This window comes from Pyxicephalus adspersus, chromosome 1 (genome assembly GCF_032062135.1).
Source record: "Pyxicephalus adspersus chromosome 1, UCB_Pads_2.0, whole genome shotgun sequence".
Lineage (NCBI taxonomy): Eukaryota > Metazoa > Chordata > Amphibia > Anura > Pyxicephalidae > Pyxicephalus > Pyxicephalus adspersus.
The window spans coordinates 141,090,215-141,117,665 of NC_092858.1; the positions used below are offsets into that span (position 1 = coordinate 141,090,215).

Sequence of the window (27,451 nt, forward strand, 5' to 3'; positions counted from 1 at the left end):
GGGCAGAAATGACAAAAAACAGTGGTTTTGCCCTGCATGGATAAAGCTCTTTAGCAATCCCACTTTCCAACCTGCGTCTTTATGGTAAGCATACCAGCAGAATCATGTGAACTGATTTTAGAACACAATTTTGTGAAACTTTTACAATTTATTTTCGATAAGGGAAGCTTTTAATGTATATATCCTTCTAAACCACATTTTCTTTGGTACCTTGACTTGTCTGATAGCTCTTCTTCATGGCCAAGGTCCTGAAGTATAAACTACAACATAAATTGCATGAACAAGGAAGTTTTAAGGCATTACCTTAAACAGTATTTATTCTAATAGTAAACCATAACAATATATCATAAAAACAGCTTTTATTAATAATAACCATATTAAAACAGGATTTTCACAAAAAGTGGCAAAAACATTGGTACTGAGGTCCTCAGTGATTTTTGATGTAGAGGTAATATTGTCCCAATTGGAAGTGCTTTTTGCAGTTATTTAGTCCAATTCCTCAGAGTTATATATAGAAAGGGACACAACAATTGTTTAAAATTAAAAACATGAAACTACATCACCAAATCAAAAACAGTGATAACCTTAATTATTATATTCTATACAAATTTACCAACTTACAATATCCAAGTATCATGTCCAAAAATCAGACAATATAAACTTTTTTCACTTCTCAAACCATTAGAGACACTGGCTCTGATTTATTAAAGTTCTCCAAGGGTGGAGAGAATACACATTCATCAGTGAAGCTGGGTGATCCAGCAAACCTGGAATAGATCTGGTCCAGGATTTAAAACATATTCTAACAAATATAACCATTCCAGGTTTGCTGGATTACCCGGCTTCACTGATGAAAGTGTATTCTCTCCACTCTTGGAGAACTTTAATAAATCAGGGCCACTGTCCAGAAGGAAATGTGTGCACATGGGAAGGAAAAGAGAGGTAGAGCGAGTATCCAAACCACACAAAAAAGCACAAGCTTAATAAATATTAGGATCTAAATTATCAAATGAAGAGAATCAACTTCATTTGATGTTCAAATTTGGGATATTAGAATATAGATATATAAGTGAGGTAATATATACTTTGACAAGTTGGGATTATAAAGAGTATATTTTATAACTATGGTCAAAGATTTTGCATATACTTACCAAAGAACGTTCCTAAGTCTAAAGGACTTTTTACAATGCCATAAAGAAAATAGCCTCTAAGCCAATAGTTACTTATGTCTAAACAAAGAAGGTAATTTTACTAAATATACTAAATTATACATAAATACCGTTTAAGGTGATGCATTGAAATGCCCCCGTTTGTGCAATTATTGTTGGAGTTTAGATTCTAATTGGGATGTGGTATCTTATCGGTTGTTATTTTCTCTGGCCCACAAAAGACCTTTATATGATGATCCTGGAGTATCTTATGTGTGTGTAGGCATTTTGCCCTTTTTAATTTCAACACAATGTATTTTCCTAGGGTCATTTGTCACAATGATCCAAATTCAAACTCCTAATTTAAGTTCTTCCTAACCTTGTATTAATAACCTATAAACTTTCTTTAAAATCTGCAGAAAGAGCTTGATCCTGGGTTAAACATAACAACCAAAGCGGTATGCTGCTTAGTATAAAAATGATATACTGCATCTGTATTCAAGAAAATTACAAGTTTTGGAACATAAATTGCAGGTTACAAAGTATAATTCAATGGATTTTCCAGATGGTTTAGATAAACACTAGAGGCGGTTTTGCAAGATGTAAATACCTTTTGTAAGTGTGGTTGGCACATTGCAAAAATCTCTAGCTGAAACTTTAGCTTAAAAAAAAAACATAGTAGTAAAACAACACAATAAAACAAATATCTATGAAAACATATATATGACATTAAAAATCATAAAGAATTTCTTTAATATCCTCAATTGAAATACATGAACAGGCTCATATTTCTGCATCGCCAACATACCAGTGGCACACAATCATCAACATGTTAGGTGTCAAGAAGATTCAAGGCTGTTTATATAGCTCACCTAGAGGAACAGTGTACTGGATCTTTACCCCTAGAACTAAACTTAAAACAGTGTAGAGTGACAGTTTTAGTGTGTAGATCTTGGTGCTTGTAGCAATTATTAATTGAGAATATTCAAGTCCAAAGCGTAGAAGAGCTCTATGCAAACAACAGTTTCCGTAATATAGATTTGTTAGTCCTAGTCATCATCTTCATGTGTACTAATGTAGCATACACATAGTTTACTTCAGCTTTGAGATACATTGTGTGACTGACATCAGTTTTATAATAAAGATTTTACTTTCTGATGGTATAATGTCCTTTAAATTGATCCTCAGCTAGACAGTGTAAAGGCCTGTCTGATTTCATATATATTGAATAAATTGTTTGGTTTGTCCACATATTACTTGAAAATTTAATTTTATTTGAGATTGAATAGTGATTGGCCAGTGTCAACATACTTTGGACCATTGATGAGCTTGCTATTGACATTGGTTTGAGATGCTTCTGGGATGTTTCAGATTTAGTTCACATGTACATCTACCCTGCAATTGAGCTCTTTTTGACTGGCTTTAACCCACATTTGTTTCCCATACATGTTAGTGACCTTGTTTGGTCTTCTTTGAATTGTGATTGTAAAGGATTACAGTAAACCTGAATGGGCTTTCTGATCCACATTGGTTGTGTTTTTCTGATGCTGTGCTCTCATGTGCTCTGTACCACTCTTTACTTTAGTCTTCATACTCCAGTTGCTGAACCCTTTAGTACTGTTTTGTACTGACAAATGTGTTTGAAACAGCCGTTGTCAGTTGTACAATCTGTCCTTTTTTCTCTTGTAAGGGAAATAGTAATCAGGCAGGAAAGACACCTGTCCCAGTCACTTAATTCCCCCAACCCCTTGACAAGTTTCCACCAGATTTATACCCTCCCCTTTGACACTCACCCTTGGAGTGGAGCTGTGTGAACCAAGAGGGTAGAACAGGACACATGTCACTCAAAATGTTATCAGTGCCCATAAAACAGCTGCTTCATGTATACAACAGTCCCGGAACTAACAAAACCAGTTTTTTAATGTAAGGCAGACATAATGGTTAGTGTCCATCCTTGTTAATTAAATGTAAACAATAAGACATAAGAATAAAACAAGAAAACCCAGACAACATAATAATATATACAGTACATTCCCCAGCCATATAGTAAATAAAGCAAGCTCCATTCTGGCTGGCTTTATCCCTTACTGCAATACAAACACATAATAGTAACATTACAGCACATAATCAGGAAATGTGCTTTCATTTGAGATTGGCCAGGATGGCTTTACAAGCAAAAGCGGTAAAATCTGATTGTTTCATCAGATGTGAAGCAAAAAAATCCATCTATGTGTATTTGCTATTAACTGAAAATTCTATATCAGTTGACTATATTAAAAGTTGCATTTCAGAGAAGCTGAGAAATCATCTATTCAGAAAAGTCCCTAACTCTTCTCTAGATTTATATCAGACAAATGTCTGTTAATTACATTATAAATGAGCGTGTCAGACACTCCAGAGCCTGAGGACAGTGATTATAGAATGGGTCAAACATGCTGAGAGTGGACAAGCTTGTATGGAAACAGTTTACACACAGACTAACATCCCAGGAGAGGAAATATCACAGATCGTGAAATAGAAGTGGACAGAAATCCATTTGGCAGCAGAGCTGAGCAGAACTCTATAATGAAAACACAGCATGAAAGTAAGTGAAAGGGCTAACTACAACCAAATGAGTAAAGATCAGATTGCCTCTCCTCTGGTCACTTATTAGCCTCATGTGAAACATTTACAATTATAAAGAGCTCAGGCAGAGAATATAAAATGCATCCTTTAATTTGCTGAACAACAGATAACACACAAGAGTAAATTATGTGTGCTTAATGCTGTGTTTATAACAGGGCCTAACATTTACTGTGTGTTACCATATATTTTGTGTGTAAGAACTGGTAAACTGCAACATATTATATTCTTGGAATTTCTACTAGTACTTAGCAAAGGGTTTTGGAAATCCTATTACCACCACCAAGGGCCATTGAAGAAAGGGCTCTGTATATCATTATTTAGGCATAAGAGGTCAGTGTAACATGTGCTTCTAGGAATCCTATTGGGAAATAGTGTAAAACTTTCAAAGTTCAAAGTATAGTATGCGCTTACCCTTATAACCTGACTCCTGAAGGCCCCATGAAGCACCTGGTATGGTGGATAAATGGAAAACAAGTATGCCAAACCTTCCATAAGGAAAGAAATATGGAGGATGCCATTGTTGACCTACCACAACCACTCAAAGGTCATGGTGACCTTCTTGTTATAAAACTTTGAGTCACAGAACAAAGTACATATATAATGACTTACCACCCAGATTGTTTTGACTTGCATATTTATTTAATTTCAGTGAACATATTAGGGCTAAAGGGTCTGGATAACAACAAGCCAACTCTTTTATGAAGACATGCAATGGCCACCGCCACACTTTTCTCATGAGTGGTTTCATTTAAAGAGGATTTCAAAGCTTTAGATGTTCAGCCAGTGCTGGAGCACGAATAAGCAATTCTACAGCTTAAGTGAATGGTGCATGTTGTAGGGTGCTAATCAAGTGTATCGGCACAATATATAGGTGACTATTGTGAGTAAAGTAAAACAGAGCCTGGGCAAGACTTTCTCCTCTAGGGTGTCCTCTCCTCCATATAAGCCTTTTTCATTGACAATTGTGAGGAGCAGTAAGACAAAAACCACCCTCAGGCAGGGTCGTGACATCCTAGTAGCACAGGTCATTGAGCATTGGCCATTGTTTTCCCACTGCCCTTATATTTTCTTTATCCTTAGTAAAACATACACAAACCCCCAAACTATATATATATATATTTATATATTGATGACTGATTTTGAAGTTTACAAACAAAATATAAAGTTCTTTATGCTTCCTTTTTAAATTCGCAGAAAGTGACATAACACTGCATTTCTTGCACACTATACAGGTATTTCTGTACTTTTTAAGTATGTTTCTGCTTGAAAAATTTGCTAATGCTGCCACTGAATCTATGGATTAGTAAATTTTAATAAATTACGCTTTTGAATTTGCATTTAGATAAGCTTGAAGATCCCCAAGTCAGATGAACTTAGATTACCCTTCGAGGAGAGCACAGCCAAGAAAACATTCCAGCTAGATGACAGATTCTGGTAGACCATCACATTCTAGATGGTTTACTAGATATTTGGTCAATGTATGTGTTTTTTGTTTCAGCTTTTTTTTTTTTTTACTGATTCTAATTACTGTCCTGCAGTGCATTATGAAGCATTTAAATTGACTTTTGTGCATGACCTCACATACTGCACCGAATGCCATATTGATCCATCTAGAGAGTTTTTAGAGGCTGCATTCTGACCATCATCAGGTACCAGCACATGCACTTAAGAGGATACTTTATTCCAGATGAGAGTCATTGCTATAGAGAATATGATGGTGTGTGTGTGTGTGGTGTGTGTGTGTGTGGGGGGGGGGGTTTGGGGTCAGAGAAAGAATAATGCTGCCTGTTCTAAGAAGGTACGGTGACAGGTTTTCTTACCATTTCAAGCAATGGTAACATATGTTGCGCTGGTGAGACACTAGACTTTTAGACCTTAAAACATTTCTTAAACCAGTTACCAGCCAGAATAGGAGAATAGGTAGCTGACATATCTTGCCTATAATGTATTAATGATAGCACTAATAACAGATACATTGTCACCATTTTTAAATGACCTCCGTGTTTGCAGTAACTAATTTTTTAAGTGCAATTTACTAAAATGAAAAGGCACAAAAAAACAAGATATACTCACTTTTCTAGGTTTTAGATGTGCCTCCAGATCTCCCGCTGGGATGGGCAATGACTGTCTCTAGAAGTGGTAATGGTAATTTCTTCTTTAATTATTGGAACTGAGGAATTTTTTCACCACTCCACCCTACAAAATACATACGAACATCTGAACTGTCTTCCCCACCCAAACACATCTACCGGTATTACTGTATTTATCCCTTATATTGTCTTCACCTAATTGCCTTTTCAAGCATGTAGCATTCTACTACAAATCTAGCAAAAAAAAGGAAAATGTATTTACCATTAAAAACAGATAATGTAATTTGGTCCTTCTCTTCTCCCTATGTCAGTTCCATGGAGAAAAGAAAACAAAAAATTCAGGGAAATTGGAGTAATGGAGGGCCCATCCTGTAGGCTACCTGTGACTACTAGACTATCTTGCAAACAGCACATGCACTGAGACACAGTTTTTTTTTTGTTTTTTTTTTGTTTTTTTTAAGTCTGTTTAATGTACAGAACTTTTTGGACTTACCCTTACCTAAATTCCTAGGGACATTGATAAGAAAAAAATGGAGAGTAAATCTTCCTAAAATGGACACAGACGTAAATCTGACATAGGTTCTAAACCTCTCACGAGCAAAAAAGGGATTTGCTTTTGTTACTGCTTGTTGATACCTAAACAGCTCCCAGCAAAAGACTTCTAAAACATGAAAAATACCCAGAAGGCTCTTAGGGGGAGTAACAAAGGAATTCTCAGTAACAAGGAGAATGGTGGTGATGGTGAGCAATATCTACAAACCACATTTATTCCTCAGGTTTACATATTCTTTTTTTCACCTAGTGAAGGAACTGGTTTTATGAGTAATCCATGCGCAAGTTCCATTAAATGCATTTTATTTTATCTCAAGCAATCAGGTAGCTTGCTCCCATTAAAATCATAATTATACTTGTGATAATTACATTTAGTGCATAAATTAACATCAATTGCTTCCTGTAAGTTTATGAAGTTAGTTTATTAAGAGCAGGATCATTTATTTTTCCATCTACTATAACCCCTCTTGGCATTTCGATTTTAATGATTACTTTGTAAAATAACCATTAACATAATAAATGATGAACTTTTAAGTAGTGTGTTTTGCCCTTTTACTCCCTCAGCATCATTGTTGACTTAACCGATCAGAATTTATAGATTATTTTCCTTTAGGGGCCATTAGAATTTTTTTTTTTTTTTTAGATGAATTAAAAAAAAAAATTAGAACAAGATTAACTTAACCATCGCCTGTAAAATTTTATTGAACAGAACATTTCTAAAAGGATAATGGTCTAACAAAATTCATCAAACTGCAGCAACAGCTGTGAAATGGTTCTGTCCTATTATAATGAACTGACTGCAGTGAAACCATATTGATTGCAATTTTAGTGTCAGATCTGCCCGTGGGATTGCCAGGCAAAGTGTTTCATTTTGAGAACTAACAATTTAATTTTTGGTAAAAGGATTGAGATGGGCAGAAATGAGCCAATGTGGATTGGAGGTCAACCCGATGATTTCTATTAGCTACAAAGTCAGTGAACAGTAAAGTAAAACAATGTAAAACACAACCAATTAGATCAGCTTTCCTAAAAACTACACTAAAATCCAAATGCTGTTTTTGTCTAAATATCATTGCACTTTGCATTATATAAACCAAAAAACACATTGTATTGTCTATTATACTGATGAAAAATCAACTGTGCTCTTAAGTAGGATTACGGTGACGGGATACACATGTAAAATGTGAAAGTAATTTCATTTGAACAAGGAATGAGTCAGTATAAACAATGAAGTAACATGTAAACTCATGTACACAGAAAAAATAGGAAACTTAACAAGATCTGTCATTGCCGAATATCTATCCTCCAGGAGACCCCTCTGTATGTCACAAAACTAAAGCCTAACTCCAGCCCAATCACTTTATCTTGTTTTGGATAGGCTTGATTAGGAATAAAGTTAGAACTTTTGATAAAATTGTGATTACCGTCTTCATGCCCTGACTGATGTCCATCATCTAGGTGTTACATAGAACAGGAAAGAGGAAACATCTGCCAAGTGGGGTCACCAACAGAAACAGAACATGTTTCACCCTTCTTCACTTAAATAATTAAGGCTTTCAATTACATGGTTTGAAAGCACCAGAAGCATATCTTAGCTTTTTTTAGCTCTAGAATAAACAGGCCCACTAGAATGTTCATGAAAATTTAATAAGGAAAAAATGGAGATAAGCAGGAAACACAAACTGATAAATATCTGTATTCTCTGAGTAATGTTGTATGTAACATCCATGTAAAAACAACCATTTATACAGAACAAAAACAAATGGTAACACCACAGAAAAGGATTGTCACAGTTCTATATTTTGAGATAGAACTGGAGCTCCTTTGTTATTCTTACAAAATAAAAATTTAAAAAATAAAAACAAACAAAAGAACAAAAACAAAACACTGGTTGTCATTACAGACCAATTCACACCTTCCAAATGTTCAAAATGTAGAATCCACCAGTGACCATGTCAAACACCCCTATATGGGATTATGGATTTCCCTCCAAGAACTAAAACATTCTATTTTGGTATAAAACCCTTTGTGAACAACTTGCTTTCAGGGGTGTGACTAAGGTCTTTCTTCTTTTTTGGAGAGCTAGGTTTGGGGTCTCTAACATATCCGCAGAACAGGACAAGCCCAGTGTTGTCATCAATAAGAAGGAAAAAGAATGGCCGGTTCACACTAAATGTTGAAAGGGAGCGAGAAGTCACAACTGCTGTGGCCCCAGTAGCCTCCACACCTTCCTCATTTAAATCCATTGTAGACTGATGCTCTACACTGGACACAAATAAATTATCTTCTGAGATGCCTCCCAAGTCTGGGTTGCTAAACAGCTGGCCAAGTCCTACAAATTTAAGAAGTAAAAGTGTTAAAACAGGATTCTTGAACATCTTTACTTGTACTTGTAAATGTACTTTATAAAAAGACTGCAGGTATATATATGTGGGAATACATTTAAAACACACACTGAATAATCATGCACAAGAGCACGGTGTTACCCTGATGGTAATTATAGCATTTGTGTATGCAAAAAAGGACAGAAAAGCAACATTAATTTACATTATTCTGATTATATCTCTGGAAACTACATCCCAAGTGATTAAATAAATTAACAACTTGTCATTAGTACCTTTAATGCCAGCAGCAAGATGTCTGTTGAAGCATAGCATTTGGAAGCAAATAATTTGTTTGACGGTATCCTCAGAAATTATCTAGGAAGTCGGTCCAGTATCAATTTGAACATGCAGAACACCTATTTCAGTTCCAATATCGCTACACTTAGAAGAGGACTGTTGGTCCAGTACAAGTGGTTATGTAGTTGTAAGGGTGATTTTTGGTGTTTATTTTGGTTTCTTCAGGCTTATTTGTGGTCTTTTCTTTATATTTCTACAGTTTGTATTTTAAAGACTCGGCTACATTGCCAGTAAAAGCTTAACACATGCAATGTGCCTTAGTTTTGCAATATATTTTTTATTCTTTTTAACATCCTAAATCTTTTGTGTTAAGACTGTACTAAAGACACAAACTTATTTATAATTAAGTTGACAAGCTACCTGTGTATCTGTGGACATATACTATCACTTCCTGATTTGGTGAACATGTATCATCTGGACAAGAAAAGAGGGTAAATCTTCCTTATGGAGGTCGCAAAAAGCAATGCAATCTTTTTTTTTTTAGAAATATTCCAATTTACTTCAATGTGTCAACATCAAATCCTTACAGTGGTTCAAATCCTCCCACTCTACTATGGAAAAAAAAAGTTTATTTGGGATCTTTGTCCTTGTTGAGTGGGTTTCCTATCATTGAATACAAATACAATCTTTGTTTTCTGGATGTCAGATCAGGTTCCAGACAAACAGCTAAGTACGCAGGTAGAACGGATATACTGAATCTGTTTTACTTGCTAAAATATATGTATTTCTATCCATTCAATCTAGCAGGGGATCTACTTTCACTGTCAGGACCTCCCCACTACAATACTTTGACTGGCGAGTGAAAAGAAAAGCAGCACACAGATGAGCTCACTTGCCATTTTGCTTTCTCCTCTTATCAACATGAACCTTGCACTGGGGCAAATGGGGCTGATAGCTTTAGGTACTTGTATTTCAAATATACATATTAATTTCATGATGTAATAATGAAAACAGAAATCCTTTATAATGTGTCTTTTATAGTCCAGCCTTAAGTTTTGGCCCTTTAAAACAGTGGTCCCCAACCTTTTGGAGCTCACAGACCACTAAATACACGGACTCCGGACCGCATATGCACGGGTAACTGAGTGTCACTCAGAACTCACCCACTCTCCCATCCCAGGTCTGAGCCTGCCATAGGAGAGTGGGCAGATTGTATCGAGACAAAACCCACCCTCTGCCCTGAGCCTGCAATGCGTACCGGAGACTTGGTCTGCGGCTCTGGCCGGAGCGACCCCCAAACAGGGTCCTTCTCCTGACCCTGCTGGGGGTGCACCAGCCAGAGGTGTGGCCCACCTGTCAGCCGGGGGTTGGGAACCCCTGCTTTAAAACATCTTACCTTTACTTGTTCAATCTTCCATCCAACTCAAAAAGACTTTGTGAAACCCACTTGAGTAAAAAGCAGGGATGTATATACACAGTATAAGAAACAGAACATCCTTTTCCTCAAATACTTTACAACACCATTTGGGAGCATATCTCCTGTTTATCCACATTATACTTACCGAGATTAATCAGGGTCTGAGAAAGTTCAAGTTTAAAGTCTAGATTTAGCTTAGGAATTTTTATTGTAGTTGGTTTCTCCTTGTGGAAACGACTATAAAGCTCACTCTTATTCAGCTTATCCATTATATTTGAGACATTCCATGACATCTGATGAGGCATCACTATGACAAAACTCATGTTTCCTTTAAAAGGCATCCTGGCCACCTTGTAGAATAAAATATAGTCACAAATTATCCATCAATTCTATTTACAACAACATATTAAATAAAATTGTACATCTTTTTTCCCCGCATTTTCTTATTATCTCATCAGTACCAGGCACATTGTGTATTATGTGCACAGAGAAGTCACGATGATTTACTCAGTAAGGCCATGCTATGGATGACAGCATAAACTTAAAATTTGACAACTGGAGGAAACTTGACCTCCCTTTAGGAACATTTGACTGGCTCTGGTGTGACTACCCAGAAACACGCTTTCAGACAGGAATGTCACCTTTGAACCACATACTTATTTCAGGTATCTGCTTCTGAATAGAGCAGGGCCACAGATCAACATGGCAGCCAGACAACTGGTATTCAGCACAGATTTCCTTAAACAGACAACAGCACCTTTCACTTACACAAAAAAGCTTCAGTATTTTATTCATTTTTATCCTTCCAGCCTATTTTATTTTTTATTTTTAATTTCTTCCTAAAAGTAATTTTTGCTTTGCTTATTACGTGCATTGGTGGGCTTTGGTTTATGGGTCCAATTACACCACTGCAGCAAAGAATGTTATGCGTTGGTGCACTGCAGGCCACCCAATGTGAATGTCAATCCATGCACATGTAAATGTACCCAATGACTGTACATTTTATATTTACAGTCTGCTTTTCTTTTCATTTAACAACTGGACGGCTGAAGTCTCAGCCTTAAAGGCACTGATGCCATGACCTAAAAAATAACTATTATCAGGATGAATAAATCAAGTTTAGTCTGTCTAGGCTTCTAAACAGTTTGTGTTCATTTCTGATACCTTTCCATAATGGCCAATATATTGTAGTAAATGACACACAAGCACGCGCACGCGCACACACACACACACACACACACACACTTACCTGGCTATCCAACTTGTCAAGAACATAGTAACTTAAAGGATACTTATTTGCATTCATCATATCCACCAGCACACTTTCCTTATCATTTACGCTAAATGTATCTTCAGAAGTCTTCCTGGGGTCAAACTTACTTTTCCAGACACCTGCATACAGAAAATGAGACTTAACAAAATCTAGAAATGCTTATTTAAATCAGATAAAAAGTTTTTTGAAACTTCGGTTCCTCAAATTAGTTCACTTAGTTCACAAAAGAATAGTCCTGATAACCCTTAAAGCCAAAATTTAGTGTTTCCTACCTTGCCTAATTGTTCCATTATCTTTTTTCTAGACATTTGTTTAACCCAATTGTCCTCATTTACAGGAGAATGAGTTAATAAAAGCATAGGCTTTCCCACTGTGGTAGCAACATAACTTGAAAACAAAAAAGAACACACGCCCAGCCTGACTAATAGGACAATACAGCAAACAAAACAAAAAAAAGCACACTGCTGATGAGCATATTCATTCTGATCTACTTTGCATGTGTGCATGCTCAAAACCTCATTGACTTCTCATACCCCCCCCTTATATGGAAATAAAAAAACTTGCTTAAAGCAGGTGATATGCAAGCAACCACAGGTCGAATGCATCTGTATAGTCTTATTGACAATCATTGAATAGGTGCGGTTGACTTCTAAAAACGTGATTCTTTCATTTATTATATGGAAGAATTATAATGATCAAACACTAGTAATAAAAACTCTAAAACTAGGTATTTCTTCTTAAATGTCAAATTTTTGTTTTCTGGAGTTCAACAAATAGATACAAGAACAGGTCTCAGCTGCATGAAGGTCTCAGTGCTGGGTCTCCTTTTACTTCCTGCACATTTCCAACCATCCCAGTCTATCCATTGACTGACTGCCTGCAGAGCCAAGGTATAATAAACTTATACTATGGGGCATGAGGAGTAACAAATACTACTGTATAAATAAAACAGGAAACAATGGAGGTTGTTTTTTACCTTTAAAATGTATAGCATTCAGAAGTATAAGTGCAACGTTTGCTGGGACACTCGTGAGAAAGTTTTTGATCTTTCCATGTGTTGCATCACTAACCCACTTGTTAATGGATTCCACATTTTCCTTCATGTTTGGGCCCAAGTTCGTCGGCTTTGATCCATAGAATTTTTCCGACTTCTCAAGGAAAGTTTCTTTAATTTTGAAACCTGCAGAGCAGTGCAACCACAAAAGTCATCACATATACTGCATACAACACAGGCTAAGTGGATGAGCCACACGATCACACTGATTCTCTTAAAAGCAATGTTGGGGATGATATTTAAATTATTTAATAGCATTTTGTAAAATAATTTGTGTTCTTCATTTTAACCTGGTACAGCACAGGCTAAGTGGATGGGTACAGGGATGCATACTGATATGGGTGACATGGACTATTTCTCTTAAAAGCAATATTGGGGATGATATCTAAATAACCTAATTACATTTTGTAAAACAATTTGTGTTCTTTATTTTAACCTGGAACAGAAGTAAAATCTGATCTCAAAGCACACCACTAACTACATAAATATTTTCTTACATATATAGCTAGTCTCCAAAAGATTTATATTCCTGTTCAGCCATTCCTAAAATTTACAAAGCCTTGACGGCATAGCAAAGTGGGTAACGTGGTCAGAAAGCATCAGCAGACTGTTGAGTTAATCATTCTGCTCTTGCATCCTTTGAATACACCTCTATCAACTCATATGCAGGAAGAACATTTTCAACAATCATTTTAATTAGGGTAAATTATAAGCACCTTTGCTTGAACCTTTCAAATTCAAAAAATCATATGCTTGTATTTATAACATTTCTTGCAGATCGATTCAGCTGTCAAATCGCGCACAGACATTGGAATCCCTATGCATTGCTGGTTTCAGTCTATATGAAAACAGACTCATTCTGCCACCTAGTGTCCAATTATCAAAAGATCACAACAGTCATAAAAGTAAATGCTAGATGATCTAATAAAGTGACAAATCTAGGTCGAAGAATAAAGTAAGAGAGGTTGTTTAGAGTAACTATATAGTTAAAATTTGAAAAGTCCTGCTGCAGGAAAAATAATGTAAAAAGCAATAAAACTGCAAATGCACTTATCGTTTAACCCCTACCTTTCGGAATTATTTAATAGTTAACAATGACTGAGAAACATGAAAGCTGCTAATGCTATCCTTTCCTCTAAAAATTCTAATTGCCTGGCTGTAACACTTACCCAGTTGCAGTAATACTCCAATTCCATGACCCTAATGAGCTTGCAGATACATATTCTTATTTTCCTCACACTTTCAATATCTCTATATTATAAGTTTTTGATACAAACAAAAAAGTTGGGTCAGCAAAACAGTCAAGCAAGTGTTTTTTTTTTTCAATTTTCAGAAGGGGAGCAATACTGGCAGCCCCCACATTTCTCTCATAACAGATTTACATTTAGAACGCATGAAAAATCCATCACAGTGACTACAGTGTGAGCTGAACTTACCTTTCTGGACATACATGCGTGCAGCAAAACTTAGAGCAGTCTGCATCAGTCGCTTTGTGACTTTCTGCAGCTTTTCATGAAGGCATGGCAAGGATTCTACATGGAGTGTCTCCAATAGCTTTTTTTCGGTTTCCTTCTCCGCACCTAAACAGGAAAAAGAGATTGAAGCACCAAATGTCATTCTGGTGACTTCTGACCCTAACATTTATAGCAAACCCGTATTAGCAATAGTGATTAAGAGGGCATATGTGCAATGTTCTTGGGAAAGCCTGCACAACCTAAACTTTAAGATATTCAGATTCCCTTGTAAACCCAATTATGACCAGTTCTCATTATGCGTCTAATAAGACTTGTCTGAATTTTTCCACTGCAGCCAGTTTTAAACTTTCAGTCCCTAACTACTATTTTTTGGCCAGAAGTCTTTTCTTATATTATCATATATTGCATCCTACTTGTCCTTAGATGTGATGGCTGTGTTATCTTCTATTTTTTGGGCTTACATCCTGAACAGAACAGAAATGGAGTTCTTCTTCTGAACTGAATTCACAAACGACTTAATTCACCTAAACACCAGATAATGGAGATGAAGACAGGAAGATCTCTTTGTAGTATCATGGGATACTAGCATAGTGACATCCATTGCTTCTTCTGTAGAATGGAGTGATGAATGTAATCACCAAAGGACAGAAATTGTGTCACACGTTGTACTACTAGGTGAAAACAAAATTAATGCAGCCACCAAACCTAAGGACTGCTTGGAAAATGCAATAAATTATTTTTTAAATCACTTTACAAATGTCTTACATTTATGGTGCATTTAGTCACCAAAGAAAGTTTTTGTTAGTCCACTGGCAACATTTTAATTACTTGCTGATCCTGCCAGTAGATTTGTTGTTTTTTGTCCCAGTGGTAGGGAAGCTTACAATGATCAGCTTTTATTTATTTTGCTCCCAACCCCCTTCCTCAAAATAAAAAAAAATGTGTCTTTTTGATTAAAGTCTATTTAAAACTACATGTTCAGTAAATGTCCACAAGGTGAGAATGATCAGGTTTGACACTCTATTACAGTAAATGGAACAATATTGGATCAACAAGAAAGATCAACAGGCAATAAAAATATGCTGTAGTATGCCTAGAAAATATTTGATCTTGCCATTTTTCACATCATTAGGGCTTGTGTTGATCAGAAATTTCAACATGATGTCAGGTCCATTCCACCTGTTATTATATCAGATTAAAAGGCTTCAGGGTTCTTTCTGAATTCTTGTAATTTATAGAGGAAGAAAAGCAGTTCTGGCATAAACCAAAGCCCACGTCTGCAGACGCTAATAAAGCATCCACCCACACCTTTAAAATACCAATCCTATGCTTATGATCATCATATATTTAATCCATCTTTGCATACCTATTTAAGAGAGATACTTTCTATTGTGTATGTAAAAGCCTTAATATATTTTTCATGATTTTAGCCAAGATTATTTACCTGGCGTTCTTGCCATTGAGATAATTTAGTATTGCAGCCTGATAGCCTTGCAACTTAAAGCAGTGTTATGAAGTTCTATAAGTTGGCTGTTGGAATGCACATCTGGTCTTCAGAAACCATGCACAGACATAAAAGGCAACCCAACAGCTAAATAAAGGAAAACCCCATGATGGGATGATAACGCCAATGCTAATTTTTAAACAGCAACTTAATATTGTCAGCCTACAACATGATCTCCAGGTAAATATTTTACAAAAAAATTATTTGCCCAAGCAAAATGTAGTTAGATGTGATGTAAAACATATTGTGAAATATTTTTGGCGTTTACATACAATTTAAATGTGGTTTTAAGTTTGTATATAATAAAGGATTTGAAATACACTAAGTATGTGCATGTCTATTACCTAAAGTCAATTGTAACAGCCCCAGAGCAATGCTTAAAGGTGACACAACCACATTGGGGCTTTGGGATTCCGAGTCAATCTGTTTTAGGAGATCCTTGCTAAATGCCATCATGGCATCAGCAAATTTTCTCATCTCTGCTTGAGTCAAGTCTCCATTACATATGTTTTCTGCAGATGATGTTTTCTCATCTGTGTCATCTTCAGTTTCAGTAGATTCTTCATTTTTAGTAGCCACTAAAGTGGTCAGTTCAGCATCTGAAATCGTTGGTGTAAAATCCGTAGTTGTAAATTCTGTTGTTGCCCAAGGATGGAGATCTGACCAAGTGTCTGAGGTAGAGTCTACAATATTTGGGGGTGTGGATTCTGTTGCTAATGGAGTTGTACTAAAAAGTTCTGTTCTGTTTTCAACTGCATTAAATTCTTCCTGATCCACTTCCTGTATAGAAAAAATAAAACATGTCAGTGGATTTCACCTATAGAGTACATTGCTGTTACAATATTGTTTCACCAAGATATGTCCCACCAAATTTATTTTGGTCACAATGATAATTCAATATGATGCACCAACAACACCACTGCTGAACTGGAACAAGCACAGGTATGATATTAAATGATACTAGCTAGTAGTATCTAGCATGGTATGGTATAAACTTAACCCAATGTACTCATCTGCCCCCACTCCATCTTTTTCTTTCTTCTCTTTCTAAATATGATCTTCAGCCATTTTGACTGGCCAGGTCATGATGATGTAACTCCTATGCAGGCGTTCATTTATTCCTTCATTCACATACTTACATGTCCGACTGCTGTCTTCATCTGTAAGCTCAGTGCAGGATGTCTGAATACACAGTGCATACCGCCTTGAGAGTTATGTCATACCGGCCCGGCCAAGCAAGATGCCTTAAGATGTGACTTCTGGAAAAAGGTTGGGTGAGGATGTGACGATAACAACACCCGCACTGGAGCGAGGCCAAATTGGTGCAATGAAAGAATTTCGAGCCAAGTAAGGTTTTTTTTATTGCAGAAGAGACAATAAATGAGCTGCTTGGTCACAATTTATTAATGTTTGGATTTAGTTTTGCATTAAGGATTATTAATACCAGTGGGGCTGCAGAACCTGTACACCAGCTGAATATAAAATAGTAGATACTCCAATTCACCATGATTTTTTTTCAAGTTTAAATAGAACTTTGTATTTGCAAAACCCTTTACATTACAGCAGTTAATGCTGCCAATTAAAGCAATTTTCAATTTTAAATTTGGAGAATAGCCACCTTCAGTCCAGAGCTGCCCCATCCCGTATTTCCAAACCACCACTAGATGTTGCCAGTCTGCTAGTTAAATGATAACAATAAAAGTTCTTTTGCTTTTACCCACTTGCTGCTGGGGTAAAGCTTATACAGTAAATTTGGGTAGCGAAGGCTATCCCATCCCCATGTCTGGACAGTTATCTAACAACTTTTGTAACATCATTGGGTAATCACAAATATATCCATTTCTACAAACCACTTTAGGGTGATCTGAAGACATGGAGTTTCCCTTTTTTAGTGGGAATATTAAATAGTGCAATCATGACTTTTGTTTTCTCTGATTCCTCCCAATTTCTGAGTTGTAGACTGACATAATCAAAGGTTTGGATGTCAACATCCTACCTTAAGTGTGTTGGAAAGCAAACTAATTTCAACTTGAACAATTACAAACGACTAAGGTTTAAGTCCCCCAACTCACAATAAAATAAATTGACTGTCAACTAGATTTCACAACACCTGCCAATGGTAGCAAAGGAGCACCCTCCTAAAAGGCTCCCTGGACCTCATTTTTGGGTTGCCTTATATTGATTTACAGCTAATATAAATTTAGTTAATATAGACTTCTATTAAGCTTACTTTTGAGGAAAGGCAGAATGGCAAACATCTTAATCCAACAATTTTAAGCAAACTGTTCATAGTTCTCCCCAGAGGTTTTTAGCCGGTTGCTCCGCCCGGCTGATTTGAATACCCCGCCCAGCTCTCGGCAGCTCTCATCCTCGGATCTCAGTGAGGCTGCTCTGTGCTCTGTGTCCTCCTGTGCAGCCTTCATGTGAAGGAGACACAGGCAGCCCCGCCCCCATCCCATAGCACAAGCTCAGATTTCTGCCTGTGAAATGTATCCACTGCTAGCTCTGTGTGTGAATTCTGCATCCTCACAGCTTTGTGTACAAACCTCCATATCTCCTAATATGTATGTCACAATGACCTGTCATTTTCAGAGTGTACAAGGGACCCTCATAGATACTAGTTATTACAATTTCAGCCCCCCAGCTTTAAAGAATTTCAAGATATGGGGTTCACAAATGTAAAAAGTTATGAAAATTAAACTTTGGGGTTGCTGTTTCTGAGGAAAGTGCAACTAGGAGTCCTAAATTGAAAGTGCAAATTGGGGACCCCGGAGCCACTAACATAGCAAGGAGGATTGGGATGGGGCCCCTAAAAATATACCTACCTGTCACAAATCTATACCTATGAAACTACCGTCTGCTTCTCTTCTTTGTACACCAATTTCTCTGGGAGTGGGGGTACAAAACTGAAAATATAGGTGCAAGTGTTGGGCACATTCTCTCCTTACAATCTCATTACTACAGCATCATTAGAACATAAAACACTCTGCCCATTAAAATGGGCCTCCCTGCCCCGTTACACATTCCTGACCACTTATCCAACATTCTGAACTTCAATTGGGGAATGGGGAGGTGTAAGTAACCAAAAATATTGGTACAAGTGGGGAACATCTGTGACTAACATCCCCTAAAACTTCATCACTATGGCATCATTAGAAAATGAACTCTGCCCACTAAATGTTATTGAGGTTGGGGTACAGGAAGGTTACAGTCATGTGTAACAAGGAAGTGCATTTTGATGGACAGTTTTTTTTTTTAATGTTGTAATGATGCCATGGTGATGAAAGATGATCGCCCCTCGTGTCTCCCACTTCCACCTATATTTGTGTTTCCCTGCACCTCTTAATTCTGGAGAAATTGGGGTTTGAGGTAGAGATGCAGACAGATATATGTAACAGAGCAGGCAGCACATTTTTCTAGGTAGAGATTTATGTTCTCATAATGCCATAGTAATTACATTTTAGAAAGGTTACGCCACAAGTGTCCCCCACTTGCACCTACAGTTTCAGTTTTCTATGCCTCCACGTGTACCTTAAAAATTTCAAGTTAATACAACCAACGGTTTAGGAGATCTGAAGGTTTGAACACAGTGAGTTGTTAGGCTGCAGAATATGACAAGCAGCTTTTACACTCACATAGCTATCACACTGCGCTGCCGATAACATTACACACTGCGGATAAACGTCACAGACAGTGTTTTTATATAGAATATGGGCAGTGATGAGAGGGGGTCACTGGCTAAGTTGTAACAAATAATTGGGAGAAGGTAGAACACTGAAAAAATAGGAGGTTACTGATTACCCATGGCATAAACAACTGGGAGCACTAAATTTGCTGTGTTTTGCCACACACCCTTTTTTACCACCCGGCTACAGCTTCCTACCACCCGGCTGAAAAAAATTTCTGGGGAGAACACTGCTGTTTATATGATATAGGCATGAAAAAAAAAAACAGAAGGACAGAAACATAACTAAAAGATTAAAAAAACATTCCCTACCCAGCATCTATGAATATATTGCATATAGTTAGGGACTGTAGGTTTGGTCTTAAGTTGAATTTGTATGTAAGTTGGAACAGGTACATTATTTTAATAAATGCAATTAGGACAGATGTTTGTCTCAACATATTATTATGGTGTCAGTTACTGTATAAAATCCTCACTGTGAGTTAATCAGAAACAAAGCAAAAAAACAAACTTTATTGAGTGAAGATGTATTAGGTTCTAAACCAGGCTGTGCTTTGATATGCAAAAAGAAACAATTGAGTTTGTCTTGGTCAATAAAGGGTTACAAAAGTTTCAGAACAGCAAAAGATTCTTCTGCAAGTCATGCAAACCGCCCCCTCCCCCCAACAAGCCTCTGTCCTGCACACAAGCAAGCAGGAAAGCCCTGTTCATATCTAGGAGTTGTTCGTATGTCCTTAACTTGGGGACTACCTGTATAGAGATAGATTGCAATAGTGTGGCCGTAGGATATTTGTAGTCTATTCCATATATAGTCCTATCCTTCTCACACTGTAAAGCAGATCTCCCTTAATATCATATAATCCATATAAGAGGATTAGAATGGCAATAATACCAGTTGTTCTACACCTTGATCTGCAGGTTCCAGGTATGACTGGTGGATACTCATACTCCCATATATGGGAAAAACCTGCCAATACCAGGCAAAAATCTCCAGCTTTTGTGAAATCTCAACTCTAAAAAGTATAGAATTGACCTAGTATAACCCAAAAGTATAGCATAAAATTACTACTGCCAAGACTCGGGTGGGCGCATGACAACATAAGAATGTAAGGAAAGTTAGGAAAATAAAGAAAGCAAAGAAGGGTGGGCACCCATAGGTGAAGACGTTCGCCTCACATGGTTTGTTAGATAACATGCCATTCTATTTTTGTCAGGGTTGCAGGCATTTTAAAAAGTTCTTGTTGATTTTGTAAAGATATCTGATGAAAAACAGTTCCAATTTGCACATTAGCTGTTCTTCCATCTACCTCTCCATCATGTTTTTCAATATAGATCAGGTTCTTTAATAAGCCAAACAGCAGTTTGCAAAAGGTCAGTAACTGATCCGACTACAATAAACTCTTTAAAGCTGCAACCTGCTTAATATGGGTAAGTGCACAGAATTGCCCTTTCACAATGTCTAAGTAAATCATGCATATCATAAATCTACAGTCTTTGTTAATATTTAGGGAGTCACCCGTCCTCTAGATTACATTGTGAGCCAAGGTAAACTGGCACAGAAGCCATGAAGAAAGACAAGAATTCTGACATTTGATTACCAATGTTTTTTTCTTCTTCCTGGTACACAACATTGTTTAATCCCCATGACATGTAACACCTTGAACTAGGTATATTGTGGTATGAGGCAAAATTTGCTTGAAATATATGTAAACACCAACTTTTCATTATTTGCTTTTATTTGGTCAGTTAAATATAAAAAGAAGTGTGTTTTGTTAGCTCTGTTTAATAAGGTGCAAAAACACTGAATTCTGCCAGAAATCCTGTGCAGCACTCTTATCAGTTACTATTGTTCACAGCTCTCTCAATGGACTATAGGACACCTCCTTCTTTATTACGGAGAACAGGGGAGAGTCCAAATGTTGTCTTAACACATTTCAAATCGTAGGATGACAACACTGCTCATATCCCAGCATTGCATCCGCAGCTCAGGCAGTTGGTAAGGCTGCGTACACATGTGCAATAATTGTCGTTGGAAAGGATCTTTCACGATCCTTTCCTATAACAAAAGACTGCATGATACATGAACAAGTGTTGTACATACAGCGCCGCTCTGCTCTATGGAGAGGGAAGGGGGAGAATGACGGAGCGGCACCTTGCTGCACTCCTTTGTCCGTGGATCCGCATTGACGTTTCTTTGGATGACGGACAACGAGCGCAGTACACATGCCAGATTCTCATCCAAAATCAGCCCTGAGGCATTTCTCGGACTAGAATCATCTGATGTGTGTACTTAGCCTTAGTATGTTTTATTGCAGAAATCACCTGTCCCTTCTGAAAATCCTGCCTACCCGCACATTTTCACTATAGTTCCACTTCAGCACAAACTTATTACAGTTTTGTTCTTCCATGGGGTGCTCATGTAAAACCCAGACAACAATCGGTTGGACCAAAAACCGAGAAAATCAAGCCATTCATTTATTAATGCCACCACTAGGTGAGTGCAAATTTGTACACTAGTGAATAAACTCCATAGCAAAACACACATAGGGGTCTTCTTATAAAGCTGTGAATCTGATATTCACTGAAACATGCTCTTGTGGAAAATCCAATACTGCCATTGAAACACATAGTCCTGGAAGATGCTCTAACAGGGAATGTTTCCGTGAATGTCAGATTTGCTGCTTTATAAGTAAACTCCCTAAATATTTATTTTTTGAATATTTCAAAAAAATTCAATAATAAATATTTGTGAATCTTGGGTAAAAACATGAATAAAAAAACACAAACAATTTACTTATATGTACACCATTACAGGGTAAGGATATGATTTACATATAACAATAAATCAAGCTTATTGAGTTTGGAGAGGGTGCAGAATACAATTATTGTGATCACCAAGACCTCAGGACATACCAGCTCTTTGTTTTTTAAAGCTACAAAAATCAGCACATTGGAGTTAAATACACTGCATTAATACTTTATGTGTGGATTCTGATGATTCTGTGGTTTGGTATCAGTGCCCTTTAGTCTCTGGCGTTTCAGTGAATTCTCTGGGAAACATACAAATATTTGCATTCATGTGAAATCCTATTGGACAACAGCAGGAATGGTCGCACCGCTATCATCACCCCCGAGCTAAAGTTTGTAATGCAATGTCAATACATGGAGAGAGCACCAAACTTTGCACTCAGATTATCATTAACCAAATCCATCAGCACCATTATTGGACTGCACTGATTTCTGTAACCACCACGCACTCGCTAATTAAAATACAGGGAAAACAGTGTACCCCATGTATTATATATATATATATATATATATATATATATAAATTATAAATATATATATATATTATATATTACATTCTATTTGTATATAATGTAGTACTAGGCACTGAATAACTATAATAACAAAAAACAATAATACAAATTTTTAAAATAAAAAAAAAATATTGTCCAGCAATCAGGGCAAACCATATGATATGGGTTTGGGTTTATATTTCCTCTTTCCTGAATTAATGCACAATAACAGAAAGGAAAATCTCTAACAGAATATTAAATTGTCTGTGATGGAATGTCACATCAATCAGTGATTCCCCATTACCCATAATACTACGCATCATTTTTTGGCTTGAAGATCTGCTAGCCCAGAGGCGTGATTCTTTTTTTATTTTCCAAGAACTATAAGCATAAGAACTACATCTCCCAGCATGCCTTAACTTTCTGTGGGCTTGGGTTATGAAAATGAGAATAGTGACCATCGCAGAATTATCAATGGAGCTCAACTACTACAAACATCATTCCAAAACTCACAAGCCCCAATTTTTTTTTTTTTAGGAAAAGGCGCGTTATGTGGCAGGAATTTACATTCTGTGCCCTTTAGGTTTTGGATGTGGGGAGACGGTAAGGACACCTGTCAGGTTTTCATTGCTGTGTCCCTGCTGGTCTTGGTGACCACTGTCATAGAATCAACAATTTAAGTTGTCACCAGAACTTCCAATGGATGTCTGGTAATATTCACCACTTTGGGGATATTTCTTCTCATTTCCTGTTGTGTCCCCATGACAGGAAGGTGAAATGAAATGTCCTCAGATAGTAAAAACAAAATTACTTATATAATCTATTACAAAATCTTTCTTTAAGAGGTACATTTCTTGCTTAAGGTTAGGAGTTGGTCATTACAAAACATCCCTTTACACAATACTTTGTCATACATCTTAAAAGTGTCAAACAAACTTACAGCCAATGCACAGCAAACTCCTGCCAGGATAAACCAGTACAGCACCTTCCCCATTATTCTGTAAAAAGGAAAAACACGAATTAGGATATGAGACATGGGCAGAAAATGCATGCAGTGTGAGGGGAATGTGCGGCCTCCATAGCCCGCTCCTCATGTCACCCACCTGTCCCTCTGATGTCCCGCACTGACTGCAGGGAGCAGATAAGTATACGCTTCGCTGGGTTCCAACACTGACCCCGCCCCTGTGACGTCACCCGCCGAGTTCCCTGTTAGCACATCTACAACCTGAGCTGAATCCTGTCACCACACACCCAGCACCTAGAGGGGGTTACCTGGGCACAGCTTATAACACCTCATTATAACACCTCATTATATCACCTGCAGTGACCTGACTGAAAATAACAGGAGCCCAATGCATTCAGTATAAAGCAACATTGTCACTAACTGTAATGCTTGGAAAAAGATCAAGCATTTATCAAAATACATCACTGACTGGAAATGCCAATGCCTGGCCAAGGTGTGACATTGTCACTGACCATTGCAGCAGGTACACCTGGCAAAGACCTGGCATTAGGGTAACAAAGTAAAACATGAAATTATTTTCTGCACCATTACTTCATGAAAAGTCCTTTGCTAACCCTGCGCATGGACACTCAATTATAGTTGCTTTATAGGCAACCATTGCAACGAATGAGCGCTGTACAGACAGCAATGTTCGCTCTGTGGAGAGCGAGGGAAATATATTCGATATATGACAGTGACCATTTCTCTCAATTAGGGAAACAGCAGATTGATAGAGAAGTCAGGGGAGAGCTGAACAGGCTCTAGATCAGAGGTCAGCAAACGTTTTTGGCTACTAGGACATTTCGGGGGTAGACAGGAGCACACTAGGCCGGACTCTCTGACGAGTTCCACCCTAATGGCTCTGCACCCACCAAGAACGCCCCTGAAGGGAAATCACTCTCCTCCAGAGGACAGGGAATGTTCCCTATTTACCTCAGCGGCAGAAGTGTTAACGCCGGCCACGGTAAATAGGGAAGGAAGCCACAACACGGAGGCTCAAGAGCCGCATGTGCCTCCGGAGCTCCAGCGTCTTCGGTAGTTTGTTCCGGCTCCAGTGCAGGTTGCCGGCCAGGATTAGGTCGGAGTGGCCAGGGGGCGTTAGGCCAGAACAAACAACCAGCTGGGCCGTATCTGGCCCAGAGGCCAGAGTTTGCCGACCTCTGCTCTAGATGTTTATTCGAATCTGTACAAAAATTACATTGGAAACCAACACATCAGGGAGAATTAGGCTGGAATCACACTACAGGTAGTCCCCGAGTTAAAGCATACTTAAACTTAGAAATTTCACTTTACATAAAAGGGTAGACAACCCTTTTATGTAAGGTAAAAATTCTGTTGCTTGTTTAACATCTTGTGCCTGGGTCAGGTGACCTAGGATGAAGAACCGGGAAGAAGAGGAGAAGATGCAGGACTAGATACAAGACACCCCCGGATGGATCAAATTGCCTTTCAGGATTGAAGATGTGTTTTTTTTTTTTTTTACGCACTTTTTAGATTAGTTCCTCTTTAAGGACATCCGACATACGGACGACTCCTAGATACTCCCTGCTCACTTGTGTGCAGGACAGAGGCTTGATGGGGGGGGGGAAATCAATGCAAATCAATTTAAGAACAAACCTAATCAATTTAAGAACAAACCTAATCAACTTAAGAACAAACCTACAATCCTATCCCGTATGTAACCTGGGGACTACCTGTACTTCTGTAACATTAAGACTAAGTGCAGGCTGGGGTGCAGTTACCATTTCCTCATGCCCTTGTTACCACTTCTGGTGAGATGGTACATGTAACATTCCACACATTGCAGACCATTGGGAATGAATGAGGGTGGTATTAAGTGATTCAGTATCACCAGTATGCTGGTTCTTTAGGAGGTGCCAGCCACCATGAGCCACCCAGAAATGCTAGGTGCCCACGTTAGTGTGAATTGCCTTGGTCCGACTTCATGTGTTCTAAATGCACCCGTTCCCGTTTTGTTTTTAACACAAAGCGCTAATGGGCATTTTTTTAAAGCACTAAATTTATTTTCAGGTTCACAGCAAGACCAAAATAGAAAATTTTCTATCCTTAACATGTGTTAGGGCATGCTGTAACGCATGTTCCGTATTCACCCAGTACAACCTGTTGATCTGATTTTGGTCTATTAGAAACAATGGATTTTGCCAGTTGATTGCTTTGGAACTTTATTGAACAACACATTGGGCCTGGTTTATTAAGGCTCCCTAAGACTGAAGAAGATAGACTATAATGGGCAAACCTGGGTGTTCCAGCAAACTTGGCCAGAATTGAAAAGGTGCCAACCAATGGCAAATTTTGGGCAATCCATTGCAGGTTTCCTGAATCACCCAGGTTCTCCTATGCTAGTCTATTTTCTCCAGTCTTGGAGAGCTCTAATAAATCAGATCCATAATGTAAATAGGTCTTCTGCAATGCTTATTGGTTGACTATTGTAGAAAAAAGGCCAGCTAGGTAAAATCTTTCACCTGACTGCTATGGTTGTCCAGAGCCAGCTTCTGTCTGCCCTTTTCAGCCATCAGAAGATATTTGTACTGTCTGAAGTAGTGTGCCAGCCAAAATCATCTTTTTTTTTCAATTCAGTGCGAATGAGCATTTTCAGCTTGATCAGCATGATCAGCTTTTTATAATGCCAGCTAGGAAGATCTGTCCTCACCATTTACCACAAAAATCTGAAGTTACACTTTAACTTTAGGACAACAAAAGTGTTGTTCAAAAAGTTTTTGAGATAATGAAGACGGACACCTCTGAGAACAAAGTGGACACATGGCACACCTCCCCCATATCACCAATTACATACATGTGTAATAAGTCATAAGGTAAACCCATGGATGTGTTTTCCTCTTTTATGCTCTTACTACTTTAATACTAACAATTATAAAAATACCAATTTCAGTCGTTTAGAAGCTGAAGAAGGAACAGTTTAATACAGACTTTTTTAACCCTGTTATTATGGGATAACCTTTGAAATATTTTTCAAGTTTCATGGCACCCCTGACAATAATTATGATATGCCCAGTTCATGGTACATTAGCCTGGTGGTCAGTAGGAAGAATGCCTACTATATTGCTGGCCAGTGGGAAGAATGTCACCCTTACAAATAACCAAAAAGATCATTGGTATCTATTAAACTGACCTGAGAGTCACAAATTGCTTATGGCTCATGGAACCCCCAGCAATTCTTTAAAGGAACCCTGGGTTTCTGTTGGAAGTTTTCCATATGGAAGTGAAATAGAACATTTATAAGGAGGTGGTGGTAAGGATGATTTTAATGCCATGGAGGCAGCTTATGTTAAAGTCCACTGCTGGTACTCAGAGTGTTGCCATAGTGTGCAAATTTGCTCAGCATAATTGCAAAAATGACAAGTTTTCATAAAACTTTTGGCAAAATTATTGGAATGAATAAGGTGAAATTATTTTGGGGAGCTGCTGTTACAAAGGGCTGATATAGAAGCTTATTTTATCAACATCCCATGTGTAAAATTATTACGATGGTATGGAGAACTTTACTAAAACTATGGTAAACTAACTACTTTACTATGGTCAGTATTTGCATTAAACAGTGGGGCATCTGTCATTTTAAATTTTTAAAAATGAGCAAAATGTGATTAGCAAACTTGTGGCTGTTGGTCGAATTTGTTTTGAGTGTCAAAATGGAAAATCTCAGGATCACAAAAGCATAACAGATTC

The 27,451-nt window shown here is 37.6% G+C and overlaps 1 protein-coding gene across 1 annotated transcript; it reads right to left on the bottom strand.

Annotated features, from left to right (window-relative positions):
- Positions 1 to 8,043: 8,043 nt before the first annotated feature.
- Positions 8,044 to 23,977, bottom strand: SERPINF2 (serpin family F member 2). The gene is made up of 8 exons (XM_072429268.1): positions 23,847 to 23,977; positions 23,684 to 23,741; positions 16,104 to 16,539; positions 14,217 to 14,360; positions 12,703 to 12,906; positions 11,703 to 11,845; positions 10,599 to 10,803; positions 8,044 to 8,747 (listed from the first exon to the last, which is right to left on the bottom strand). The coding sequence occupies exons 2-8, from the start codon at positions 23,735 to 23,737 to the stop codon at positions 8,422 to 8,424; spliced, it is 1,512 nt and encodes a 503-aa protein (XP_072285369.1). The 5' UTR covers positions 23,738 to 23,741; positions 23,847 to 23,977; the 3' UTR covers positions 8,044 to 8,421.
- Positions 23,978 to 27,451: the final 3,474 nt, after the last annotated feature.

Coding starts and splice junctions, on each gene's coding strand:
- SERPINF2 (XM_072429268.1), bottom strand. CDS start 23,737: ATGGGGAAGGTGCTGTACTGGTTTATCCTGGCAGGAGTTTGCTGTGCA. Junction 14,361..16,103: donor GCTGTTACAATTGACTTTAG/GTAATAGACATG, acceptor TTTCCTGTTTAG/GTGCGGAGAAGGAAACCGAA. Junction 12,907..14,216: donor ACGCATGTATGTCCAGAAAG/GTAAGTTCAGCT, acceptor ACTGCTCTGCAG/GTTTCAAAATTAAAGAAACT.